This window comes from Panicum virgatum, chromosome 2K (assembly GCF_016808335.1).
Source record: "Panicum virgatum strain AP13 chromosome 2K, P.virgatum_v5, whole genome shotgun sequence".
Taxonomy (NCBI): Eukaryota; Viridiplantae; Streptophyta; class Magnoliopsida; order Poales; family Poaceae; genus Panicum; species Panicum virgatum.
In genome coordinates, this window is record NC_053137.1 from 2,813,416 (window position 1) to 2,827,885 (window position 14,470).

At 44.1% G+C, this 14,470-nt stretch overlaps 2 protein-coding genes across 3 annotated transcripts; both read left to right on the forward strand.

Annotated features, from left to right (window-relative positions):
* Window positions 1-3,332: 3,332 nt before the first annotated feature.
* On the forward strand, window positions 3,333-6,546 carry LOC120661124. Of its 2 annotated transcripts, XM_039939844.1 has the most exons (3): window positions 3,333-3,654; window positions 3,857-4,414; window positions 4,451-6,546. In XM_039939844.1, exons 2-3 carry the CDS (start codon window positions 3,863-3,865, stop codon window positions 6,260-6,262), a joined length of 2,364 nt encoding a protein of 787 aa, XP_039795778.1. In that variant the 5' UTR covers window positions 3,333-3,654; window positions 3,857-3,862; the 3' UTR covers window positions 6,263-6,546. The 2 variants fall into 2 exon arrangements, with proteins under 2 accessions (XP_039795778.1, XP_039795770.1); XM_039939836.1 differs by having other exon boundaries at window positions 3,857-6,546.
* Window positions 6,547-11,071: 4,525 nt separating this feature from the next.
* On the forward strand, window positions 11,072-13,362 carry LOC120661134 (the record flags this gene model as incomplete). Its single annotated transcript, XM_039939856.1, has 2 exons — window positions 11,072-12,167; window positions 12,521-13,362. Coding segments are annotated over 2 exons (1,137 nt in total), but the record flags the coding sequence as incomplete, so codon positions are not given.
* Window positions 13,363-14,470: the final 1,108 nt, after the last annotated feature.

Consider the following 14,470-nt stretch of genomic DNA (forward strand, 5'->3'; position numbering starts at 1 on the left):
CATTAAAGTCATAACAGGATCATCATTATTGGATTGCTATCATCAACTTCGTATTGAAGTCAGGTAGATTTACACACTCCTGACTTATGATTAATTGCATATCTCCCATATGCATATAGTACGTGGAAATACATGAAGATTTCCTATTTGTGTAAGATTGAGTTATGTTGTATACGTACCACTCTCACCACCACAGCATACATTGATGGGTTCACACAGGAAATTGGGGATCATTTGAGATTTCAAATTTCCGTCGATTGTTCAGTATCTAGATCTCTTAGAGAGGATCTATTTATAACCTGTATGCTGGGTTTTAGTATAAATGAGCTTTTCCAGGCATTAGGGGGAGATTTGAAGTACCATATATAATGCCCGGAAAACATTTGAATGCATAAAGCATTTCAAACTCAGGATCACGTACTAAATTAACTAAACTTTGAGTTCAAAGATTTGCATAGTATTGCAAATAAACTGCCACATGCATTTACTAATCATTAATCTAATGCAAGTATGTGCCAGAAAGAGTAGTGGTACTAAGTAAAACCACTCAACTCCCAATTGTAAATAAGAGGGGGAGCAGTATGGCCATAAAGCAGGATTATTCATGCTAGCAATAAAAGACTTTTCTTCTAAATTAGTAAATACAACTCAACCTTTGGTTGAAAGATATCTAGAGGACATTTTATGTCCTATGGATATTTATAATCCACAACCCAGCTCAGAGGTGCACCAAAATACTGATGTTGGGATATCGGAAAGCCCTGACTCTCGTTTAAGGAAGTCACGATGGGTCATTCAGGGTCCGTTTTTGAGTTTTGATAACCGCAGAATTATATCATATAAAGGCTACATGAGTCGACTCATACTTCTCTGAATAAATTATATACATTATTTAAAGTTATCCAGTTAATAAAACTATGGCAGAGTGCTTTGTCACTCTTACTGGAATTTGACGAGTAAAGTTATACATACAGAGATAGTCTTGCTCACCAAAAGAGAGGTGTTTGGTAGTAAAGCTAACACCTAGATGTACCTTTACTGTGGGTACAAAAGTGTTTTCATCCTAGAATGGATTGAGAACAATGAGGTGGTGAGATTAAAGCAAGACTAGTAGCACAAGGGGTTTACGCAAAGCCCAGAGCATTGATTTTCAAATGCAAGTTATTCTCCATAGTAAATTATAAAATTTCCGATACTAACTTTTGACTGGCTGTACAAAAGCATCTATCTTTGCAGTTGACAGATGTAGTGATTATATACGATCACTTGATTTGGTATATTGTGAAACTTCCAGGAAGGAGTTCACATATCCAATACTTATATATAAAATCGCAACATATACCGTATATTACTTAAGTCGATATATGGCTTAAAACAGTTAAGTCGATTTTGGTACAATCGACTTTGTATGTATTCCTTATATTAAAGGGATACATGATTGATTACACATGGTGTTCATTTCAGAATCCTTAATTGGAATTTCTAGTATTATATGATTGTCAATAAACTTGACATCATTGGTAATGAACACTTGTGAAGAACACGTTGTAATCTATAGACAGAGTTTAGAGATGGGAGATACGGTCTAAACCAAAATTTTATTTTGTGTTTACGATCCAAGTATCTTCTCCCAGGTTTTTGTAGTAAAGCTATCTATATCTATATCATATTGAATCATTTAATATGAAAGGGAATCCTATGGTGGTTCTACCTCATGATAGAGAAAGATATGAGGGGAGATTGTTTTTATGCCATAGTGATTGAATTAAGATAATGGGACATGTGGTCCATTATCTCTGTGCTATTTATGCGTTAATATATATATTGCACAAATTTCCGGCCGGATATTATCTTTGTAATAATTTGCTATCTAATAGTTGCGCTATTCTACCTAAGGCTGGTAGATTCAAGTTAAGAATATCTTTGATATCTTAAAATAGCACATACAAATTTGGTATAATCCGAGATCCGATTACGTGGATATCATGATTCTGGTTATCTATAAGATCCCCAAAATTCCAGATCATTGAAATAAGCTTTACATGAATATGGAAATACCATTATATAATAGTCTTTAAGTAGACATTTAATGGTCAATTCCATTAATTATTCTAACATTGTACTATACAAGACTGCACATGAATGTGCATAGCTTGATAGAATGATAGATCACATAATAAAGTTATGTGGTATTGATTCTATTGAATCAAATGTCATTATCTATAAAGGTAATGCAGCTTGTGTTGTTTAGATGGAGACAAGTTATACTTAATGCAATACTTTGCATTAAGATTTTCTGTTCCATAGGTCATACGGACATATGAACATTTGCAAACTAAGTATTGTGATAATCTTGTTGAGATTTTCACATAGTCTACCATATTTCACATTTTATATGTGTTGAATACATTGGTATGAAAGGTTTGCAAGTTTCGGGGGGAGAGTCTCTCGCCTCTCTGATTAATAACTTGTTGAAAACATCATATTGCACTCTCTTTTTTTTATGAGTTTTCCCTTCGGGTTTCTCATATAAAGTTTTTAATGAGGCAATATCAACACAAGACTATGTCATATCATCCATTTTTCCCGAAGGGGTTTTTGGTGGATGATATTGGGACATATGATACATTGTACTCTTTTCTTTATGTGAGTTTTTCCTTTTGAGGTTTCTCATATAAAGTTTTTGATGAGACAATGACAATATAAAGTTATATGCTATGTCGTCTAGTTTTTCCCACTGGGGTTTTTGGAAGATGATATTTGAAGCATATTGACCATAGGGTCAAGGTGTTATTAGACTAAGACTTTGGATTTATCTCAGGGGTCTACTAACATTGGTAATTGTATGTTATGGTATTTCTCCTTATTTTTCCCACTAGGTTTTAAGGAGTTTTTGCCTAGTATACCGGTATTACTTTGGTTTTTCCCACAGGGTTTTCCAAAGATTCTCCTCACATTTTTCCTAAAATGTTTTTGGAGGAGTTATATATTGTACTGCATCTCCTGATTTTTCCCATAGGGTTTTTAATGAGTTATTCGATTGATTACAAGACCACAAGAAGATCAAATTGATTACAAGACCACAAGAAGGACAAATTGATCAAGGGGGAGTGTTATGAAGAAATTAGAATTAGTGATCAATTTTTGTAATAGTTAATAAGATTAGTCAGTAGGCGGTTACCTTTTATGAAAGGGCCATCACGAAAGTGCCAACTCACGAAGGGGCCATACCGAAGGGGCATGTCTCTTCGGCCTCCCTTGGTCTTGTATATAAACAGTGATCTCTATTAATCAAGTAAATCCAACCATTCCATTCACTTTCACTTCTAACATTAACTACGGCGTGGAACGCATGGAAGCACTAAGAAAAAGGAACATGCCTAGCTTTTGTTAGTATCATTTTCGTCTTCAGGGCATCCTTTTGTAATAATGAATTATGTTAGCCGTTAACATGTCGGACCAAGGAAGCAATGATATAGAGGACTGGTGACCAAAGCAAGCACAAGCTAGGAGAAAACTGGTGGAATCGCTCCCTTCAATTGTAGAATCAGTAGGAGCCGCATGCAGGAGGAGGCATATTCCCAGTGGGCAGCCGGATTACAGAGTTATTGTTGGTCACCCACACCACTCACCTCGAGCTAGCTCTCCACCTTGGTAAGTTGATTCTTAAATTTCTAGTCTGGGCCTAACTGATTAGTAAATTGTTGTGCTCATCAGTACGTAATCTCAATTATTCAGGCCGTGCTAGCACAGATAGGCTGCTTATTATGACATGTTCAATTGTTCATGCTTTGATTTTCTGCTAAAGTATGAGCAATTCAATGTGGTGCTAACGACTTGAAATTTGGCAAATCAGCTGACCATGGCAGGAGGGAATCTAACCCTAAACTGCTCCGCTAGCGCAATCCAAGAATGCTCCTCTCGGATGTTCTGCCCTGTCAACGCCACGACAACCTTCGACAACAGCATGAGAGGGCAGATATGGCGAGTCAACGCGCTGGTACTAACTGAAGTTATCCTGGCTGGAGTCATAGTTGGGATAGGCGCCTACGGCCAGCGGTACCGCCACCACCCCATCACCCGCTTCATCTTCCTTGGAGCCACCACACTGTTCTTGCCCATCCTCTCCTCTGTCGTCTCCACTGTTGGCACCTCCCCTACTTACACCTTGATGCTAAATGATTTATTACCACTGTCTGCGTTGGTCGCGGGATGCAATGCAATCAGTCACTCCATTAGTCTCATAGTGTGGGCATTCCTTGTTCAGATCGTCATGATCAATACTAGCACATTAGTTGCTGTTGATGACAGAGAAGGTCAAAGCAAAGGCCCCCCTTTCGAACTACTTGTGCAGGGGGTCTGGACCCTTTACCTGGGTCTCAGCAGCGGCTTCAGTACAATCTTCACGACGGACATTAGTGATATTATTAATGCCGCTATTATCTTCTACATACCTTTTGCTCTTCTCTGCTCCAAAATAGTGCTCAAATATTATGCATTCCAAAAGGCACGCCGCTCCTTTGCACTTGGACGCAACCCAGGACTTGTTTTTGTCCACATGCAGAAGCTACAAGCACACGAATCGAACCAACACGTGGAAGCACCTCCTCCTCCTCCACTCCTGGTTATGAGAGAAGAGGGAAAAGAAGTGGAGATGCAGCCTCGTGGGTATTCAATCAAGGATGATGATTCAAGGACAACACGGATCCACCACAACATTGGCTTGGTGACCATTGACAAAGTTTGGCAATTGGATAGCAATGTACCGTTCGCAACGCAAAAACTCAAAGATCTATGCTTGTCTTTTGCATTGTTCAAGTTGCTGCGGTGTCGATTTGCAAGATACAAGCTCGCTAATGCTGGCTCTATGGGGACCCTCACCTTTTTCCGGAGCTTGTTCCTGAAGGTTGGGGAACATGACAGGGTATTTGGGCTGGTTGCAGATGAACTTTCTTTTCTTCATGATTACTATTACTCATCCCTTCCAATATCCTACTCAAAGTGTTTCATTCCCATCGTGAGTATCTTTCTCTCTCTCCTGACCATAGGCTACTGCACCTTCTTTATATGCCTAGTCATGGACGCTCTGATCTCATTATTTCAAAACGAGCTCACCTTTTACTCTTCGGTGCCATCGGTTCAATGTGCGGTATGGTGTATTGATCAAGGCTTGGTGAGTGATGCGTCGTATATACATCTAGGAAGGCAGTACCTCGACTTGGTGTCACTACTTTTTGTTCTTGTGTTAGTGGTGGCAGCAGAGATCAAGGACATGGCTTCCTACATTTGCTCCAACTGGACCAAAGTAACCCTTATCTGCCGCCATGTAAACCGCGCCTCTTCTCCACAACATTCTTCCCCGGGCAAGAAGAAATGGGTCAACCTTCTATTGCGATGTAGATGCAAGTTGATGAAGCACTGGGACGGAAAAATGAGCCAGTGCTCAGTACTGGTACTTCCGTCGAGACGAACAAGCCCACTAGTTCTTGTGAGGCGTCTTCTTCCTTTGCCAGATCACAGGAAAAAGGTCAAGGTGACAGCGGCTGTGAAGGTTTGCATCATCAATGCACTAAGAAGTATCATCAATGGAAGCTTGAGCAATGGTGTGGAATCTCTGCGACGAAGCCAAGTTGGTGAAAGCTTCATCTGGGCCCGCGATGGCAAAGGTACATCTGATACAATACTTGTATGGCATATTGCCACATGCATCCTTGAGGTGAAGCACCCGTATGGACATGATAAAAGGCAAGGTTCTTCACCAAACCTCGATTCTGATCATAAGATTATTGCCACTCACCTGTCACGGTACTGCGCATACCTGGTGACCTGGTGTCCGGAGCTACTTCCCGACAACAATGCGTGGAGCAAGAGCCTATATGAGGCTGTCAAGAAGGACGCAGAGTGTGCCGTCGCCGGCCACGCCTCAGGAAGGTCGTCGACGCCAGAAGACGACTATCAGAAACTGGTCGAATTGCTGAGTGCGAACGCGAAGCATGAGGTGCTCAAGAATGGGGTGAAGCTCGGAAAGCAGCTGGTGGAGACGATCAACGACGAGGAAACAACGTGGAAGTTGCTGGCCGACTTCTGGTCCGAGATGATCCTGTACGTCGCCCCATCAGAGAACCTGAAAGGGCACTCAGAGGCCATAGCCAGGGGTGGCGAGCTGATAACGCTGCTTTGGGCGTTGCTCTTCCATGCCGGGATCGTCAGCAGGCCAGGCGAGGACGACAGCGCCACTGCTGCCTCCGGTGTTGAGGTTTGATGGAGTCCTCCAGCTAGCGGTTGGCCTTGTTCTCCTGTGCCATCTTAATTTGTTTTTGCTTTGGGTTATTTATTCGATAGAGGTGCATTGCGATGTGTGCTATTGTTTAGACCTGTGTCCGTTTGAGTGAGACGTCACTCACCTTCAATTTCTCAAACGTTGTTGCTGCGACCGTGTGCCTTGCTAATGTCAGTCTTGAATTGTTCCAAGTCGGTTTGATGATTTATTTCCTGTAAGTCTGTAATATTGTCGAGGCTTGAGACTACAGTTTGTTACACTTGCAACGTACTGTCCGTGCCTGATTGGGATGTGTGTTTGTTTTTGCAACGAAATTAATGGTGACTGCAAGCACTGCGTTGCAGCTTTAATTTGGTTGTTCAGAGTCGAGGGCACGTCGCTTCGTCAGGTCAGGCAAAGAGAATAGAGAAGGTCACGATGTTCGCCATGGGCCGACCATGAACCTTAGCCTAAAGTTTAATCTTTTGCCCAGTAAAGCACGCTAGTTGGCATATGATGATGTACTCCGTGCATCGGTGAAGCAGAATAACTAAGACAAAATTTCTTATTTAACACTCGAAAAAACTAGAGTTCCTTTGTTAGCCCGCAAAAAGTTTTCATTTCTTATTTGACACCGAGTTCAATTTTGATTCCCTACTAGCCTATCAACTCGTACTCCTGCGCGAGCTAATTAGAATTAATATAAAATGGGGCATATGGCTAATAATTATAATTATTTGTTTCACACTCACTTTCATCCATTATATATTTTAACACATACTTTAAAATAATTATTTATCATTATCTAGTTGTGATAGATTTTATTTTTCATCGCACCTCTATATATATTTGATATATATTTAATTAAACCATTTGCTAGTGAATTGATATTTTTATATCTTCCATCATACATGAATACATGGTGATGCATATCATGGGTAGTAATAATAGACAATAACATAAATATAATAATAATAATATAAATAGTAATTCAAAATTTTATATTGGCACACTTTAATATTTTGTAATAATTATATAATTTAGATTCTGATTTAGAGATTACTTTAATTTGATTAATGACATAGTTGGATAATTTATATGCAAATTTAGGGGTTATTTTTATTGTTTTATAATACCATATGTGGGTAATTTACATGAAAATTAGGGGTTACTTTAATTTTTTAATAATAGCATATGTGAGTAATTTAGATACATATTTAGAGGGCTACTTTAGTATATTTTTATAATGGTAGAGGTGGGTAGTTTATTAGAAACAATAATAGATCCAATGACTATTATGATTAGAGTTATCAAATTGATGGCTGGATGATTTTGATTTTGTGAGAATTTCTCTCTTTTAGAGTGTCCACCAAAGATCCTAGGCGGCTTCACATGGAGGCTTCAAAGAAGCCTCCAAGTGAGATATGACACTCTGTTGGATTTTCCATTCAAGAACCGTTAAATGCCCTATAAAAAGACGATTTTACCCCTACGGACCCCACCACCCTTCTCCCTCATCTCCTCCCCTTCTTCCTCCTCTGCTCCCGCAGCCGCGAGGCTGGGCGCCGCTGGCCACCGTGCCCCCACGGGAGGCCACGTGCCGGTGCCGAGCATCAGCATGGTTGAGGTTGTTGAGGCTAGCAATCAGCAACAGCCGACAACTCTAATCGTCGACACTGCTCTCCTGAGCGGCCAGGCCGAAATTCCGCAGGTGTTCCTATGTCCGACCAACGAGCCCCTCCCCTCGCCGCCGAGGAGCTGCCTGCGTGCCGCTCATCAACATATCCGGCAGGTGGGCGAGGCCTGCCAGCTGCACACCAGTAGCTTCACGGGCCGCTTCGCCTCCAAGCTGCACCAGAAGGAGACGCTCCAAGCTGCACCAGAAGGAGACGTTGCTGTTCTGTTGCTGCTCCACAGTGGTGGCAGGCGGCGGCGGTGGCTACTTCGTGGAGAAGCTAGGCGAGGAGTACCGACACCACGGCAGGGTGTTCGGGCGCTACGACTTGGAGATGAGCCGGCTGTCGCTAGAGATCATCGAGGTGCTCTGGATTAGAATCGGCATGGGGCACGCCCACTTCCGGTGATTCTTCGAGGGGAACGACTCCATCATGCACCTCAACTACCCACCAGGGCTAGGCACGCTAGCTTCGGCGACGCCATTCACTACTACATACACCCTTATCACCGCCGGTTACAAAAGTACATCACCGCCGGTTTTGAGCATCGTTGGATTTAAGTCGATAGTGATGATTATGCACATCACTGTCAGAGAGCGCTGCATGAACTGTTCTCTTTCTTGCTCTCGGTGCAACTGAACTGAATAAGTGTGGCAATGCTTGCGCAAGGCTTTGGCCCGGCAGCCATCTATCAGTCCAGAAAGAGGTGTTTTTGCCATTTCCAACTTCTGTTACAATGGCAAGTTGGATTACTGATATAAAAGGGGCACTAACTCTACAGGTCTTGACTGAATACTTACAGCTGTGGGATCTCCTTTCAAACTTTCAACTACAGCCGGATGTAGAGGACGTACACATTTGGCAATTTTCAGCTTCAGGCCAATACTCGACAAAATCAGCATATGAAGCACTTTTCATTGGGGCCACTGGGTTTAGACCTTGGGAAAGAATCTGGAGGAGTTGGGCCCCTGGAAAATGTAAATTTTTCATGTGGACAGTGGCTCATAATAGGTGCTGGACTGCAGACCGCCTTGCAAGAAGAGGTCTCCCTCACCCTGCAACTTGTCCTCTTTGTGATCAGGCTGAGGAAACAATTGACCACCTGATGATCTCTTGTGTTTTATCAAGACAATTCTGGTTCAACATTCTGCAACTCTGTATATCGAACCTGATGATCAGGCTTGTAATGAAAGTTAGTTTGAACCCTCTTATATCGAACCTGTATTGAACTCTGGTAATATAAAACTGCTCTTGTGGTTCATCGGCACTATGTATGCGATTGTATAATGGTACGTGTGCTTAATCCTGGGCATGTGGCAAACACGTACCGGGACTACCAGATTTGCTCTAGTTTCAAGTGAATTATGTTGATTAAGTGCCTTTAAGATGTGGATTAGCATGTGGCGCGTCGAGAGACGCACACGTGCTGGCCCTTCTCTTAATGGATTAATCGATAATTTTACCTAATCCGAGTGCAAATTGGGCGGTTCTCACAATTATAATTATGGGCCGAGAAAAATTTCAAGAGTTCTTAATTCTTGCTTGCCTTGTTTCTATAGATTTGACATTAAATTCACAGACCTTTCAAAATATGACATCGAGCGTGTGAATTCTTTTCAAACGGGGGATTTCGGCTCTTTTTCATAATTTCACAAATTTCACTAATATTTTTTTCTTTTCTGGGCACCTGAGCTACCCATTCTACCCCTCACTCTATCCAAAATGATCATTGGATCTCTCTGTTCGCTCGTTTCCTCTCGTGCTCTCGTCCAGGGTTTGAAATTTCGGCGAAATTTCGCCGAATTTTGGCGAAATTTTTCGTTTCCGCTCGGTACCGGGAACAAATATTTCGGTATTTTCGGAAAATTTCGTTTTGAAAATTCAAAATTCAAAAAAATTCGTCCGAAATTCACCGAAATTCCGGAACGGAATTCCGTTTCCGCCGATCACCGGGATTTCACCGGAAAACGAAATGGTTAACCCTGCTCTCGTCCCGTGTTCATCCGCCCCGGCTCCCTCGTCCCCCGCGACGAGACCCCCGCAAGGCAGCAGGCCCGAGGAGAGATCCCGGCAGCCGCGCAGTCCATTGGACAGCTTCGCATCTCAGCTGTGGGATCTCCCAGACCTGGCTACCTCCGGAAGGAGTTGGTGAGCTCAACGGAGCTGAAGGACCCGAGGTTCTTGTACGGCCCCGCCGAGAGCCCGTCGTCAACGATGCCCAGCTACCGCCTCGCATTCGCGGCGGCCCGCCGCCTCCTGCCCCATGCCCTATACGCTCCGAACGCAGCCGTGCCGACCACTGCCGCGATGCCGACGGCGAGCAGTGCCGCCTTGACCCCACTCGCGTCGCCGCCGCGCCCGGCGGCCGCCTCCTTCTCCAGGCTCCGGACCTTGAAGTAGCCCAGCTTGCGCTCGTTGGCCTCCACCAGCAGCTGTGCCGGGTAGTCGAGGAGGTAGCAGTGCCCGGTGCCGTTGCTGTACACCGCATGTGGTGGGGAGCTCGCAGGCCAAAGGTGTAGTCGGCGGCCCACCAGGCGCCGTCCTATTAGTAGGCGCGGAGGTTGCCGTCGGGCTCTAGGGTCATGCGACGGAGGGCGCGGACACCACAGTGCTCCAGGGGCGCCCGCTCGAGCAGCACCTCGGCGTCCCGCAGCACGGCCATTGCCCCTAGCAGGCCGCCCGCCGCCGAAGCTGCCGGTGAAGGAGCGCCGCCCGCAGTTGGAGCGGCGCCCTGGCGAGCCTGCGGCGGCCGCTCCCTCGGAGGGCGGGGGACTCGCTGCGGCTGCCGGCGGGCGGTGGGCGGCGCTCCACCGGCGGGGCCAAGACCGGCGGAGCGAGGTCCTGAGATATGAGGATAGGGTGAGGGGTAGAATGGATAGTTCAGGTGCCCAAAAAAAGAAAAATATTTGTGAAATGCGCGAAATCATGAAAAGGAGCTGAAATTCCATGTTTCAAAAGAATTGGTATGTTCCATGTCATATTTTGAATGTCATATTTTGAAAGGTTTACGAATTTAATATTAAAATGTTTGAGATTGTCAAATATCGAGATTCCTCTCCAATTTAGGGGTGTTTTTGCAAAATACGCTGAGCGCCCGTTCAATCCCCACCCAAATCCTCTCATCCGCCGGAACTGATGCCCGAGCTTCGGTGGCGAGATCCTCCTCCGCCTCCCTCCCGATGAGCCCGCGATCCTCCTCCGCGCGGCCCTCGTCTGCAAGCCCTCGCTCCGCACCCTATGCGACCCCGCCTTCCGCCGCCGCTACGGCGCCTTCTACCGGACGCCGCCCCTTCTCGGCCTCCTCCACAGGCTCATGGTCATCCAGGGGGATCCCCCCCAGCGCCTCGCCCCCACCACGGCGGCGCCCCTCTCCCCCTACCCCGACCGCAGCCGCACGCGCCCCCTCGACTGCCGCCACGGCCGCGTCCTCCTCCACGTCGCGGACGGGGGCTGGCATTTCGTCGTCTGGGACCCCGTCACGGGCGGCCAGCACCGCCTGCAGGAGCCGGGCGTCCCGTGGCTCATCTACTCCGGCGCGGTGTTCTGCGCGGTGATAGGCTGCAACCACCTCGACTGCCACGGCGGCCCCTTCCGTGTGGTCTTCATCGCCACCGACGATGACGACGATATCGTTAAGGCGAGCGTCTACTCATCAGAGACCGGTGAGTGGAGCATGAAAGCATCTCTTGACAGTAACTCTGAACCCTATGCAAAGCACAGGCGAGATGCAATGCTTGCTGCTCGTGCTCGAAACTACACACCCTATGTGCAGCCTAGGCGAGGTGCCGTTATCGGAGATCAAGTCTACTTCACACTTCGGCACGGCAACGCAATCGTCAAGTATGACTGGAGCAAGAACTGCTTATCTATGATTAACCCGCAATCACCGGGTGTGTTAACCACTCGCATTGCCCTCATGGTGATGGAGGACATGTCACTGGGGTTTGCCGGCACTTTCGGTTCCAGTCTTCATCTTTGGTCAAGGAAGGTGGATTCAGAAGGAGCAGCAGAATGGGTACAGTGCAGGGTCATCGAGCTGGAGACAATTATACCTGTTGCCGATTCCAGCGACAAGCCATTAGTGGTTGGTTCCGCAGAGGGTGTGGGTGTCATCTTCGTTAGCACAGGTGTTGGATTGTTCACTATAGAGCTCAGTTCAGGGAAGGTGAGGAAGGTTGGCGAGCCTGGGGTCTACTTTAGTGTCCTACCCTACATGAGCTTCTACACTCCAGGTATGGTACTAGCCCTTGCTTGTCTGTCGTCCTGCATTTTCTTTACAGCTTTTGTATGTTTGTTTAGTTAGTTTGTTATTATGGTTTGTGAACAATCAGCCATAATGTAAGTAATGTTTGTTACTTATCTTCATGTATAGAGATTGCCGATTACAATTTTGTGTATGTCAGTATGTGAATACATGGCATTGCATAACAGAACACGAATTTTTGCTATGATATTTGACTTGTTAAGGACCATGACATGCATTGGTTAAATTGCTAAATATGCTTACAAACCTGTTGATCTGGTATTATCCTGTTATCGTGCTTCAGGCTTTCTTGTAAATTTCTTTTGTTATTTTCTGGCATAGATGAAGCTCAGATATCAAGCTCGGTCTTGTGCCAGCGATAACTGCTCACCAAAGTGGAATGCTGAGTTGGAGTTAGTTACGGTTTTGTGCATGGTTTTTCAGATCATAGCACATTGTTATCGCTGGCAAGGACTAAATGATCTCTGAGTCTGCTGCTGTTGGTTTCTGCGGAACTGCTACTATCAATTAGTTTATTTTCTGTTGAGCAGTTTAGATACAATTGATCCAAGTCATTATGATCAATTGTAGTTGTTTTGTCAAGTTCATCCTGATCAAAATTCAAAAAATTGTATATCAGTTTAATATTTTCGGTTACTGTTTAGCTAATGCTCGACTCAGCTACTTTGGAATTAAATCTATGTGTGGTTTCACCACCCCAAACATTTATAATTTCTAAAAAGATTGAAGAACATCTTCTAACAGGTGTTGAACTCAGATGTTTTACACTTTTTACTAAACTCTTCGAAAAATGATATCTGGATTATGCTGCCATAACATAAAAGGCACCTCTTGTTTTTACTGTCATTTGTGAGTTCTGGACTCAAGTCTGGTTATTCTTCTTCCTTATGGGAATCATGGCAACAGCATCATTACCCCTGGAACAAAATTTCTCCTTTGTGCTAGAGGTGTTGATTGGTCTAATAGTTGATGAACCATGAAGTGGCTCTATAATGGAGGTTGCTAAATATTTAAACAACCTTGTTGACATAATATCCTTTTACCTTGCTTCACATGTTCTTTAAAAATATTTTGTTATTTTCTGGTAAAGGTGCAGCTCAGCTCATCGTATTGTAAATTTTGAGTTGGAACTTGTTCTAGTATATGGTTTGTAAATTGAATTGGACTGGTTGGTTATGAGTTTGTGCTTTGTATCTTTTCAGATCACTGTAGATTGTCATCGCTAGCAAGGATTGACTGATCTCTGAGGTGCGCTGAGTAATACAACCTTGCAACATGGAAGAATCCACCATCTTGAGTCTGCTGCTGTTGGTTTTTTTCAGAGCTGCTACTATCAAAAAGTTTATTTCTGTTCTATGAGCACTTCAAGTTGAAGATTCAAGTATGAACAATTGTGATTGTCTTTATCGAACTATCCTGACCATATCATTCGAAAATTGCGTCTTGGTTTAATATGTCGGGCATGTTTCAGTCGCTCTTTTGTTAATGCTTGACTCAGTAACATGGAACTAAAACTATGTGGAGCTTCTGTCGTTTTCCTTTCTTGAAAAAAAAATGAATATTACAGTGTTGGGTTCATGTACCCAAAAGAGAGTTGCTGAGTCGCAGTTTCATACTTTTCTTTTTATTCAATTGGGCAGTCATGTTTGCTTTGTCTCCAGTGATGGGCTTGTCCCATGCTGTAATGTTTGCCAATGATCCTCTTCAGGCGGAGAGGATGACATTTGGCATGGGTACAGATATTCTAGTCATTATTTGGTTTCAGCATAAAACTTATGCCATTTGTGAACAGATAGGACATCGTTTAACAGGTATGGAATCAGATGTTTTAGTAGTAAAAACTTGATAAAAGTTATTCTCGAAGAGATATGAACTGCATCAAGACGTAGGCTGCATTCATTCTTTATTTGTGGGCGAGGAAGGTGAACAGTGCAGATGTTGGCGAATTCATTTTGAGCTCAAGCGATGAGAGGTGAGGAAGCTAGAATAACCTGGGGTATACTATAGCGCGTTAGTCCTTGCCCCTCCATGAGCTTTTACACCCCTGGTACTGTACAAGCCCTTTCTTACTTGTTACCCTGCATCTTATAGATTCTGTATGTTTGCTTAGCATATGTTGTTTCTGTTTTGTGAATGATTTGATATACTGTATAATCATTTTACTGTTATTTTCACACATAGAGATTGCCACTGCCAGTTTGTGCTCAGATTTGAAAATGTTTACAGACTTGGTGGGATTGCGAAATATGCATACAAACTTGTTGATCACCC